Source organism: Heliconius melpomene, chromosome 12 (genome assembly GCF_056956725.1).
Source record: "Heliconius melpomene rosina isolate 202511_hmr_F chromosome 12, ASM5695672v1, whole genome shotgun sequence".
Taxonomy (NCBI): domain Eukaryota; kingdom Metazoa; phylum Arthropoda; class Insecta; order Lepidoptera; family Nymphalidae; genus Heliconius; species Heliconius melpomene.
The window spans coordinates 13,184,633-13,197,582 of record NC_140400.1 but is presented as its reverse complement, the minus strand read 5'-3'; the positions used below and the strand labels follow the sequence as shown (position 1 = coordinate 13,197,582).

Below are 12,950 nucleotides of genomic sequence, written 5' to 3'. Positions count from 1 at the left end.
CGCGCACCTCTGAACCTCGGAATGAAAGCGAGAGTGAAAGAGACGACCAATCATTTCTTTCTTTCGTTCGTACAGCGAAAACAGCTTTCTTAATAAATGCTCGATAGGTTTTTCTTGACGCCGACGACGTTGGATCATCTAGTACGTAATCTAAGTATAGCCTTAAAAAATAAAATTATATTTAACGATTATTTTTAATTAGAGAGGATGAGTTAGACGAGTATGTCGACAAGTAATTTAAATATTTATCTAATATTGTTATTAAATTATAGATTTTGACTCTACATTACAAATATACTTTTTAGATATATGTACCTATATAAGATTTGAAAATTTTTAATTGTCTACTTTTCTGTCTCCTTTATATTTATTTGTATATACATCTATTTAAAACTATTGAAAATATAAATTATTTTATAAATGATTGTAACTATTATTAATATGGTTGTTAATCATCAATACGCGAAGAAAGGCAAGGATGAAAATGTAAAGTAATAATTATATTCGCTGTATTAGCAGCGCGTGCGCACCCGAGTGGAAACAGATCCGCCCCCTATTATCGTTTTCCGGTGCTAGATATTTACTTTCCTTTATGAATTTTACTCTAGCGCAAATACCAGCCATTTAGCCCCTGTGTAGTTTATGTTTAACTTTTCTTTTCTTAGAATATTATACTTTTGCTTTTAATAGAAATAAATTAAGATAAAACATCTACTCATCTACCATGTAATATTTAAATGCGTACTCGTGTGTATAAGTACTCGCCGGACATTATTTATATAAATGCATTAATAATGTAACTTTTTACTTTCACCCTTTCTGTATCGTTCTACATTATGCACAAGCTGTCCACCGTCTATATTCGATATGGTGATTTTGTGTAACAAAAAGTTTATTTACAATTTAATACAAAATATTAATGAAAAAACTTATCAAGTAAGTTTTTAAAGTGTAAAGTAAGTAAAATAAATACACATATTTAATATTCAAATATGAAAAACAATATTTTCAATGTCAAAACGAATACGTATCATGTATAAGATGTCATAATTTACCAAAGTATCGTAACCTTCGTTTAACCTACTTGCGTATTATATAACAATTAAACAGAGCATATAATTTTAAGAGAAGTCACGGTTCGTTAAAAAGGTAAATTAGTTCATTACTGTTATACATTTTGTATTTCCAACAATACTGAGTTTCATTTAACCATAGTTATCACGTACGGTTACATTTTAATTGCATTTTGCAATAACAAATATGTTTTACCTTATCTGTATACATTTTTGTTAAATTTTTATTTTTCATAGATATTTGTCTATTATTACTTATAATAAAAAAAATTGGTTTTTAAGTAGTTGATATATTTTTAATATTATTAGATTATTATTCAAATGACAATGCGACCTAAGCCTTACTCATTTATTTATCTTAGATATTATGATACATTGTCTTTTATACAATAATAATATAATACGATAAATCATCTTTGTGTTAAACCGTTTATTAACTTGATTGAAATCTTCGAAATCTACTTACAACTATAAAATAAAACTGTAATTAGTATTTTGCCAGAATACTTAAGTTGTTTTAGTTTTGAAATAACCAACGACGGCCATATGATGTACTTTTTAAAAACAATATGTCTATATCAAGACATTGCATTTAATATTAAATTAAAAAATATATATGGAATGTTATATAATATTTAATATAGTATTTTATATAATATTAGAAAATATAATAGCATATTAGAGAACATTAGTTTATCGCAACAGAGCACTGACCAATGCAACTGCTCTAATGGACAGTTCCTAATTGTAGCTAAAGTTTGCACACATACACTATAATAATAAAATGCAAATCTGCAAATTTCGCATATAATGTTACGTGCTATTACTTTTCTAATGTCTATTTCAAATGTGCTTATGCTATTTATTGACCTGTTACATGAATATATTAGATAACGAATCCGTCAATCAAAATCCGTCAAAATATAATTGTAAAAAATTCGATATACTATACCTAATAAAAAAAATTATAAGGATTAAAAAATATTATTATAATATAATACAATTCGGCTTGTATTAATAATAAATTAATTTAAAATATGAAAATGTTTTATATATTTTTAGTGACGATTGTCAAGTAATTAGCATTATAATTCCTGTAGACTACTTATTTATGCATTATATAGTAAGAAATACATTTGCTAATATTGGATATATGTATAATTACAATACTATTTGCTTATATAATTGACTTTATAAATGTACATACGAGTAAAAAATACATTAGGCACAAGGTTAATGTAAAAAAATAGATATGTTCTTACGATTAAACAGAATAGGTAGGGTTCCTGAGATAAAGGGTCTTAACAGACAGACAGACGGACTACAGAGTGATCTTATAATTTTCTTCTTCTTCTTAGGGTTTCTTTTTTCTTTAAAAAGAACGGATCTCTAAAAGCGACTTGGGAACCTAGTATTAAGACATAATGTTTCCATTAAGCCGAATTCTAGGGGCATTGTGTGTTAAGTGACGGAATTCAACGCCGCGCCTTGCCTCGTTACCAGACCGAGGAATTAAAAATATTGACGGACTGATGATTGACTGGCCATAAAAATTAAAAGATATAAACCTACATAACATAAGGAATCCTAAGAAGATTATTTCGAAATGATTTCTTGAGATAACAGGTGAAGTTCACATCTAGTTGCTCAACTGCCCTAGCGGCAACATCAACGTCAATGTTGCATCAAGATGACGTATCTATGCCCTTAGCGATTCTCAACATTATAACGTTTGTACATATATTGCAATTCGATTAACATAATTAATTATAGTAAGTAAAATAAAAACGTCGTGGGGCAGGGATGTTACTGTAACGCGACGGTTGTGGATTCAATCCCCACTCGAGGGAATAAATTATTATTTATTAATATTTTCATTTCTTCCCTCAGGTACTAAGGTAAAAAGCCCGGCGCTTACGGCGCGTAGATATAAATAGGCATATTTGGTTTGAATTTAAACTCGATATCTTCCAGCATTTATGGGATAAAGGCTCTTTACAGACAGACAGTGATCTTATAAGCGTTTCTTTTTTCCTTAAAAGGTCGGAATCCTAAGAACAGGTTAAGTGTGAATGGGACACACCAACCGAGTGTTCCGTATGTTAACGGTAAGTACGTAACAAAGCTTAGGTAGAGAACTCTCAAAAATGTTTTTTTTTGGTTACATCCTTGACTTTGTGATATTCAATACATAAATTTATTTACAAACTAAGCAACGCCCTTCGGATTTCACAAGCATCATACAAGTTTGTGGATATGAAATTTCTAGAAGGAGCTGGTTTTCTTTATTGATCTACGAAAGAGTGACAAACGACTAATGTAATACGAAGATAAATAATTATAATTAGTTTCGTAAATTTTCCGAAAACGGCATTTATTTGTGTGTAACATAAAGATGTAAATCTATGCGGGAAGAAGGTCAAACAAAATCTATACAATCTGTAACATGGCGTAACCATTGTGTGGAACACGAAAAGTAGGACAGTAAAGTAAATGGCTGAAGTTGACATAAATATTAATATAAATAAAAATAAATAAGCTTCACGCTGTGTCCCGTACCTAGCATGGTAGACAGAGGGAACCTAATGTTAAGGCACTCTGTTACCTCCGTTCCCCATTAAAACACTTCCGTTCCCCATTTTTCGCCGAATTCTGGAAGCATTGCGTGTTGAATTTATGATGATGATGATTCTAAGAAGTACTTCTCTATTTCGTATAATCTATAAGGCTAATTTTAGCCTCTTACTTTACAGAGCCTTAAATTACGTCCATAAATAATTCAAGTACGCTTCTGAAGGCTTGTGCAGATAAAATGATCACTAGGTATCACTTTAATAGGCACAATGAAATAATAACCGTGAAATGAATTATATTGTAAGGCATTATCTATTACATAATTAAATTAAATAAATAACTTTTTTTTTCTTTTTGTCAAAAGGAACACGGAAGGGACTCTACACTACTACCCTGGTTTTTTTAATATTGCACTATAAAATGTATATAAAAAGTAGATCTTTTACTCTGCAGTGTTAATAGAGTTGAAGTTTTGTGATAAACGGTATGGTTATTAAAAATATAAAAAAATCATTAGTTATATTAAATATATATTTATTGGTATAACTTGTATTCAATACTAATTTCGGCTGCCTTGTTCATCATTTATCTTTTGACGGAAGCAATCTCAAATTCTTAATTCTTAGTTTTGGAAATAATAATTTGGAAAATATTAAAAAGCTTTTAATATCAAGTTATATTAAGCACATATAGTTGGACAATTGATTTTGACTTGATTGACATTCATAGAAGATCTTGTAGTTGTTTATAGTACCTACTTCTTCTAAGAATATTTTAAGGGTGCGAACATATTGGCATATTTACTTCTGATAAGGTCTTTTGACTCTATTATATAAATCTAAAAGTTAGGTTCGTAAATGAGCAACGTCGTAAATATAATACCTTGTAGATCATAAGATTAAAGGAAATACCAAGGTTTTACTTAATAACGCATTGTTATTTTAATAAAGATAAGGTGGCGAGGCTACCGATTATTTGTGAAAAATTGATATTAAGGCATAATATTTATTTGGTTACCTATAAAATACAAACTCGGTAATGTATCGTGATTATTCTAGAACCTGGTTTAATTCAATCACCAGGAGGCACAGATTTGCGCGTTAACCCCTAAAAGAAAAACCTATTTGACGTTGCAACCGTTTTCCAGAATACTCCCGCCCAGTATCAGTTCATTGGGCTTTATCATTTCGAGTGACTGCCAGTATCGCGATCATCTGGAAAGCAAAGCCAAATTGGCCTTAAAGAAAGTGGGGGATATCGGCAGAGCGAGACAGTTCTTCACGCCAAAACACCAACTCAAGTACCATCCATACTATCTGGATACATGGCACTCCACTATTGTGCGGCTTACTAGGAACTTCCTTCCACGCGCCACGCAACCGTGCAGTGGTCTATCTGTGGAAGAGTTTCCAGGTCGGTACGACTTGTGTATCTACAAAAGCGCGTCTATCTCCACCTCAAAAGCCGGTAACGCAACTGTGGTGTTACACCTGTATATTGATTTGCCTTGTCTTTTTCCATAAAAAAAGACACATTACATATCTTTCAAAATTCATTTGACATTTTATTTTGTTAATTATTCTCAAATCAAGGTAAAAGTTACAACATATATGTTTTTTAATAAATAGTGAAAAACAATAAGATCAGTTGGTAAATAATAGATGTTTTGTATGGAACAAAATTTATTGCATTATTTACAAAAAGTATAAAATAAAAAATCGGTAACTTAATTTCTAGCCGATATTTATCTACATTATTTACAATTAATATATGTAAATATATATTTAATATTAATAGTATTTATCAAATTAATCTTAGTGTCAACGTATTTTGTAAAAATAAAGAAATTTTGTTGGTATAATTTTGTACATATTATATCTACAATAAATTAATTTTGTACTGCTTTATATAATTTTAATAAATAAAAAATATAGATACATTTATAGGGAGAAAAATGTGAGTAGATCAATTTAGCATTTATTTTGAATAGACTCCATATACTATGCAATATTACAAATAATGTAAAATTAGATTTTTAAGAAATATGGTCTAAATAATATTAGCCAAGTTTTCCTTGCTGGTATATTAGTTTCAATCATACTATAACAAAAATTATTACTAAATCAATATAATCGAAACCTTGAAGGGACAAAATACTAGTTGAAATTATTTTAATTAAATTCTAAGAGTATTTTTTATAAAACGAATGTTGAAAAACTACAAACAAAAATAGCATCTAAAATAATTTAATTTAAATAAATAACCATTGTAATTACTTATTTTAGGGCAGTGAAATTTGAATACGTGCCTAATTATAAAGCTCTATACGGCGCATGAAATATGTATTTCAATCAAGCATAGAGTATTATTAATTTAATAGTATAAAATTGATTCAAAAATGTCGTATGACCTGATTTGACCTATTTATTAACTGACTTCAATATTTATAAATTAAAAATGATATAATTTTAAAACAATAAAAAAAAACCATTTAATCACAAGTAATCGATAAATACCTACCTAAAGTATCGGTAAATCGTTTGAGCACAATAAATTTGTAAAAATTTAACAAATGCTCTTTAATTAATTTAGTCCGAAATAAAAATAATATTTATAAGTACATTTTAGCCGAAGTTTTCAAAATGATGTATGAAGTAGGGAAGCCTCCTCGTGCGGTTGACCTGCTCGCACGCGGACATTATTGACTTAGTGAGAGGTCGTGGACCGCATGAGAATACGCCAATTTTAGATACCTGTATGGAAATAAATCGTAAAATTAAAAAATGACTAATTATTATATCTGAACCGATAGCTGATTCGGTTGACAGTTGTCGGAAAAAATATTTAAGAGTAGGTAAATATGTTAATTGAGCTTAAATGAAAATAAACTGGTGTTGCATCACTAGGCTCTTTGGTTTTTCCGTAAAACGTGAGGCCGGTCGTGGCGCAAAAATATAAGTGTGTGACTGTAAACGCGACAGGTTGTGGGTTCGATTCTCACTCGAGGTAATGAAATATTTAATAGTTTCATTTCTTTGCTTTGGTGTTGAGGCAAAGCGCGGCAATGGCTTCCAACACTCAACACCTGCTATACGGGATACGAGCGCAACGATTTTTGATAGTATTCTGTCATCTTAAGTTAAAAATTAAATGGCCATGTCAGAAAATCCTTTGAATCAATAAATATATAACAAATAATTATTAAACAGTAAATGCACTACCAACTTCGCGTAGACGACTATAATTTAAATCCTTGTGTAACCCGCGATCAGTCACGATGTATGAATGGAAAGGCAAGTCTAATTTACTACTTATTACAGAATCAGGCTATGTTTTGAATGCTATGTTATTATTATTTTATCATTTTATTTAATGTTTCATTATTTTAGGATTTCTTTATTATTTATTTTATTTTTATATTTTGGAAAAGAATCACGAATAAACTTAATAAAAGAGACTTAATGTCGACATTTAAAAATAAAAAATAGTTTATTTTTATTAATTTGATACTGAAATAGATTTTTTATTTTATTTTTTAATCTACATACTGTAGGTATCTGTCTCACGGATCCACTAAATCAAAATTGCGACACCTAAAAGCTTATTAAGTTGTTAAAGTAAGTCGAGTTTTAATTACATATTATTTTCAGCCTTGTAAATCTTGGAAGCAAGCAGCCATTTGTAATAAATATAGTTCGTTGAATTTTGGGATGTAGTTGAGTAACGTTACGTTCTCCCTTCGCTTTTAGGCGCACATAATTTTGTAAGATATAAATTCCGACTAATTCTCTTGTGAAGATGTGATATACTCCCAGGAGTTATTTAGTTTTAATTTATTAGGAAAAGATAAATATTTAGAAACATCTGTTTATTACTTACGTAGCTATGTTTCTTTTGTACAAATTTTAAGAATGAGGACATATCTGGTCTGCCAAAGTGATTTACTGCTTTTAATCCTGTGAACATTGATGTACGGGACAGCCTTTGGAAGTGATTCTCGCAGATATACTAAAATACAAAAGTAGTCAGTATTAATATAGATATAATGCTCCTACATTCGTTATTACGGATTTAAATGAAACAATAATTCCAACCATAAATAAAGTTTGATTCGTTATATGAATGTAACGAATAGGTATTTGTATACTGTTAGATTTTTTAAAACTTACAAGCATAGTAGTCCTGAGATCAAACTTATGGAAGAATTGTGTAATAAAGATATGGATTTCAAGGACGTTGGTGACATCCTTGCGTTCAACATCGCGAAGCACGTCGATGAACCATTCGAAGTGCTTATGTGATGGGCAGATCCATAGGAAGTATACCTGCATAGGAAAAGTCGTAATTACTATCGACGATACTATAATATACATATTTGTTTTGAATTTACATATTGAATGGAGTGCTTAATTACTTTGAAATTATTATTTTTTGGTGAACTGGTATACCTACTAATTTTTTGAAGCTTTGTATTAACAATGGAATACAAAAGTAATTATCAGTCTTATCAGGTCGCTATCATAAATAATTTACATAGGTATTCAGAAGTGGTTGTTTATAATATTTATAATGTCTGAATCTAATGAAAATATGTATGGTTAGGTATTTTTAATATAAAGAGACACACACTTTTCAATAATTACTAACCTTCTTGCAAGCAACTCCTGAATATCTATTAGTTGAAGTGCCGAACACAAGATCGTTGAGTATAGAGGCGTAGGGAGTGACACCGATACCACCTCCGACCATCACTGCCACTTCGAATTTGTACCAGTCCTGGTTACCACCGCCGAATGGACCTTGGATCCTGGTTAAAATAAAAAGGAATTAATGCCATCTGCTTTATAAATATGGTATAAAATAATATATTTATAATGTACCCCACATGTATGTACGTGTATAATATAGGTGATCGACATACTCATACATATATTTCCAATCGATTTATTTTAATTATTTAGGAATTATCATTCTTAAGTGTGGAATAACATTAAAAAAATGTTAAACAAAATCGGCATTCTTATTTATATTATACTTATCATATTATTATTTTATTAACGTCTGCTTCGCTAACTAAAAAATAATATTAATTTAACATTTGAAGTAAATAACTCATTGGAATAACTAACTTAACATTTAAAGTAAGTATAGTAAACTATTTTACAAATATTACCTAATTTTTGGTTGAGTGTCCGGATTAAAATTACACGGATCGAAATAGTTTCTAAGTTTCCAAGTCCACGGTCCCTGCGCCTTGATGTGACACGAGAGGAAGTTCTCGTGAGGAGCTGATGTTAGAGTGAATGAGTGAAATTCTTCTTTCTTGAAGGCGGTGCAAGCGAGGCGTACCCATTGGCCTATTTAGAAATAAGTAAATAATAATAAGTGATTATGAAGATTTATTTAAGATTTTAAGACAGGATACATATGCCTATTACCCACATAATAATGCTAGCATTCTAATATAAATAACATTCTCCATACCTGATAAATATTTAAGATTCGGAGGCCGATAAAACTTAATCTTAATAACATCTGAAGGTAGCATTTCTGTTTCTAATACATCCAACGCCAGGTATTTTGTGCGTAATGATACCACCTGAAAAAATATCGATTTTTTATTTATTTAACTAGTTTAAAATTAATGAAATATATGATTTTCATATACTTATGATTTAAAAAACCTTACCTTATCCAATGTATAAACGACCGCTGGTCCCAGGAAGAATATCCAGAATCGAGGAGCTCCAGTGAGTCTAGCGAGGCCGTGCACAAGGCAGAGTGCGTACAGCGCCACGTGCAGCGAGTGGGCGCGCCAGAACCAAGGATACGCGCGTTTACGTATCACGGGGTGAGCGAAGATGAATATTATGCACATTATTATGAAGAGAAGAACTCCTGTTACACCTGTTGGAATTAAAATATTAAATGGTATGCAAATAGTGAAAGTTGGTTAAATTATTTGAAATGGATCATTTCCATTATAAAAAGAAAATAATATTTTGTATCTCTTGCCAATTGTTATTGTCTAAAATAAGTATGAATTAAATCTTTAATCTGTTTTAATTTTTTTGGCTATCATTGATAACCAACGCAGTTTTACATTTTCAAACGACAAATTTAAAAAATATATTTTTAATAATAGTTGTTAAATTACCTGTGATAGTTTGGAACACCCAATAAGTAATTCCAGGCCTGAAATCTGATGTGAAATGAACTTCTTTGGTCAAGCACCGCAAGTTCTCTACCGGTTGAGTAGACACGTGATAGAAGTTGACCAAGTGGCCTGCTGTATGTAGGAGAGAAAAGAATAGTGCGGTGCAAGCAACTATCTTGTGGAACTGGATGCTGGAGTCTAATGGTATGTATTGTTGAATACTAAATTCCTGAAATAGGTACCTTGATTATAATTATTTTATGGTCATTGTATTATTCAAGTTAATTAGAATTTAAATAATTCAGTTCAATTCTTCTATTAGTAAAGTGGACATTTTACAAAAGGTAATATTTACTTAGGGACTGATTGTCATAAAGTTTTTATAATCAATACAATTTCCAAAAAATCATATAAGTTAAATAAAATTACTAATTTTAATGTTTATAAAGTAATGTTTACCAAATTACCTTTAGCTTAGTCAATAAATTTCTTGACATTGTCAATAGTAATAAACTGTAGCAGAAGGACAAAGATGCAGCTGATCCTCGAGTGATAGCGATCCCCACTCCCATTATGTGCCTCAAATCCAGATGTTCTGACATAAAGGAGTAATGAGCAAATCGTTCCACGAATAAACCGATTGTGACAACGTAAAATACGAACAGGTAAAATATATTTTGTCTGTTTTCTTCAAGGAATGTTACTAGGTAGTCCCACTTAAGAAGGAACCAGTGTCTGAAAACAAATGTTGATTACAGTATAATATTTCTATTTTTTTACAATGGATTCTATGTATATTTTAAAAAAGTTATTGTACTTTACGTATCCTTATGGTTTCATATTCTACGTTTAGATAATTAAATTTTGATATAAGTATTTTAGAAATAACTTGAAGTCTCAATAGCTAACATAAGGGTCTTACCTAGATTGTTCCATCGATGGTTCAATATGAAAGCTAGTCATTCTTGCAACATTAGTGGAAGTATCCAGAAAGTTCTGCTTAGCGCCTTTACAGTCGAGACCAATAGCTACAAATTCACCTTTATATTCTTTCATCATAACTTTAAAATCTGAATAAGTAAGATGATCTTTATGTTGAAGACCGGCATCCTGAAAAATATCAAATTATTTCAGCAAGAGAAGGTATAAAAAATAAGTAACGGGATTCAAACTCGCGCCTCTTGATCTACATATTAAATATTTAATTGATAGCATTATCTCGTGCTAAATGATCTTTCTGTCATTATTTTTCTAAAATATTGCTCTATATTAGTGTCTAAATAACACTTTAAAACCATGAAAAAGTATAAAATTATCTACAAATATGAAAAAATCTGTATGTAAATAAGATGTTACTAATAATTACTTACAGAAAACATTCCATCAATAAGTTCCGTAACGTGTTCGTCCCGAAGCGATGTGGTTCGCGCAATTTCCACAAGAGATCGCAGCATTTCGCTCAATTCGCCTTTATCTATGACACCGTTCCTGTCGTTGTCACACATGTCGAATATTATACGAAGTTTATCTTCCGTCGCTCCCCGAGAGAATAATACTACAGTGTCTAGGAATTCCTAGAACGTAATAGTAAATGGTTAAGTTATTTCTTATAAAGATTTTTTAAATATTACATTTTCAAAATTTAATAATATAAAATAGCACACAAATGCACATTTGTATTGGTATGCTGATATTGTACTAATAAAATGTTTTTACTAAACCTATATATATATATATTGTGATATATGTATACCTGAAAAGATATCCTGCCATCACCATCTTTGTCCACAATGTTAAACATTTTTTTAACGAAGACTGCGTCGGCCTTCATTCCTAGTGCGTTTGCAAATTCACTTTTTGATAACGATGTTCTCATTACTATAGACTGAAATAGGAAAAGTTTTAAACTGAAGTTAATAGTTTTATATACTTATTGTATTTTATTTCATTCTATTTACGTCTATATGTACATAATAAAGTTTTCAAAGTAAGGATGTACTGTCATGTAGTATCAAGATATATAGGAAACAGTTTTACCTCGGGATCAGAATCCTCTGATCTCCGTCTCTTTTCTCCTGGCGCCAATCCAAAAGTAATAGCGTAAGCTTCTCTAAAGAAATGTTCAAGTTTCCGTTGTCGACGCTCTCTCGTTTCAGCTGATGCTAAGATTTGTTCCCGATGACCCTTTAATAATATTAAATGTATTATTTGTAAATCGTACTATATTAATACATCGCCGTTTAGTCCAACAATTTTAAAAACTAATATTTATACATTATTTTCTACATTTTAGTAAAGGGTTAATAAAAGCTCCGCTTTTTGATTATATTTTTTTTTCTTTTATGTTTATTATTAATTTTCTATTTTTAAACTAAAGATTTGGCATAATTTTAAGTAAAAAAAAAAAAAATAAAACATATTTTCTACAATATTCACTTAAAAATGACTGTTAAATTAATTGAAATATATTTTACTTGAGTAAGATTTAACGCCTTTTTATGTTGTGCCAAAAAAGTATCCAATTTAACCAGGAATTTGCGTCTTGAAGAAAGCGAGTCCATTTCCAATACGAGATCGTGTTCCCGCTGTACTCTTATCAGAACCAACGGACGCTTGTTATTGCTTTCCTATTAAAATAATAATAAAAATAATATTTCAATCATAATAAATCCTCAAAATGGTACGTTTAATAAACTAAAATGTAATAATAATAAAAAAGTATATTTGAGAGGCACCAGACTCATTTCAGAGGCACTGCGTTTAATGGCGGAACACAACGCCGCGCTATGCCTCGTTATCAGAGCAAGGAAATGAAGGACAAACCCACAACCTGTAGTGTTTACAGTCGCCCCCTTGTGCCACTGCGCCTGACTGGCTTCTATTTAAATAAATAAATATGTTGACTACTTCTGTAAAACAATGTAAGATTTTGTTATAAACCAGTTTAGTTATCGTTACCTGACTTTCAATAACGGTTAATTGGTCAGAATTTTGTAGTGGTAGAGTCCTCAACTTGTCACCTTTCCTGTCGGTTACGTATAAAGCTGGTTCGGGTCCAAGTCTTAGTTTCACTAATCTTTTGTGTGATGCGTGCACCCATTCTCGACATACCATTTTATCTACTGAACCTATAAAATAAAAAAATG

At 30.5% G+C, this 12,950-nt stretch overlaps 1 protein-coding gene across 1 annotated transcript in view; it reads right to left on the bottom strand.

Moving 5' to 3' along the window:
• Positions 1–5,516: 5,516 nt before the first annotated feature.
• Duox (dual oxidase) overlaps positions 5,517–12,950 on the bottom strand; it is a 38,721-nt gene continuing 31,287 nt past the window's right edge. The window contains exons 15-29 of the mRNA XM_085194324.1: positions 12,763–12,932; positions 12,279–12,431; positions 11,842–11,988; positions 11,558–11,689; positions 11,175–11,378; positions 10,727–10,914; positions 10,272–10,539; positions 9,805–10,033; positions 9,337–9,554; positions 9,132–9,246; positions 8,821–9,004; positions 8,295–8,454; positions 7,817–7,972; positions 7,527–7,655; positions 5,517–6,400 (exon numbers count right to left, since the gene is read on the bottom strand). Coding sequence (XP_085050450.1) covers positions 6,272–6,400; positions 7,527–7,655; positions 7,817–7,972; positions 8,295–8,454; positions 8,821–9,004; positions 9,132–9,246; positions 9,337–9,554; positions 9,805–10,033; positions 10,272–10,539; positions 10,727–10,914; positions 11,175–11,378; positions 11,558–11,689; positions 11,842–11,988; positions 12,279–12,431; positions 12,763–12,932 — 2,582 coding nt within the window. The 3' untranslated portion in view covers positions 5,517–6,271. The remainder of the gene's footprint in view (positions 6,401–7,526; positions 7,656–7,816; positions 7,973–8,294; positions 8,455–8,820; positions 9,005–9,131; positions 9,247–9,336; positions 9,555–9,804; positions 10,034–10,271; positions 10,540–10,726; positions 10,915–11,174; positions 11,379–11,557; positions 11,690–11,841; positions 11,989–12,278; positions 12,432–12,762; positions 12,933–12,950) is intronic.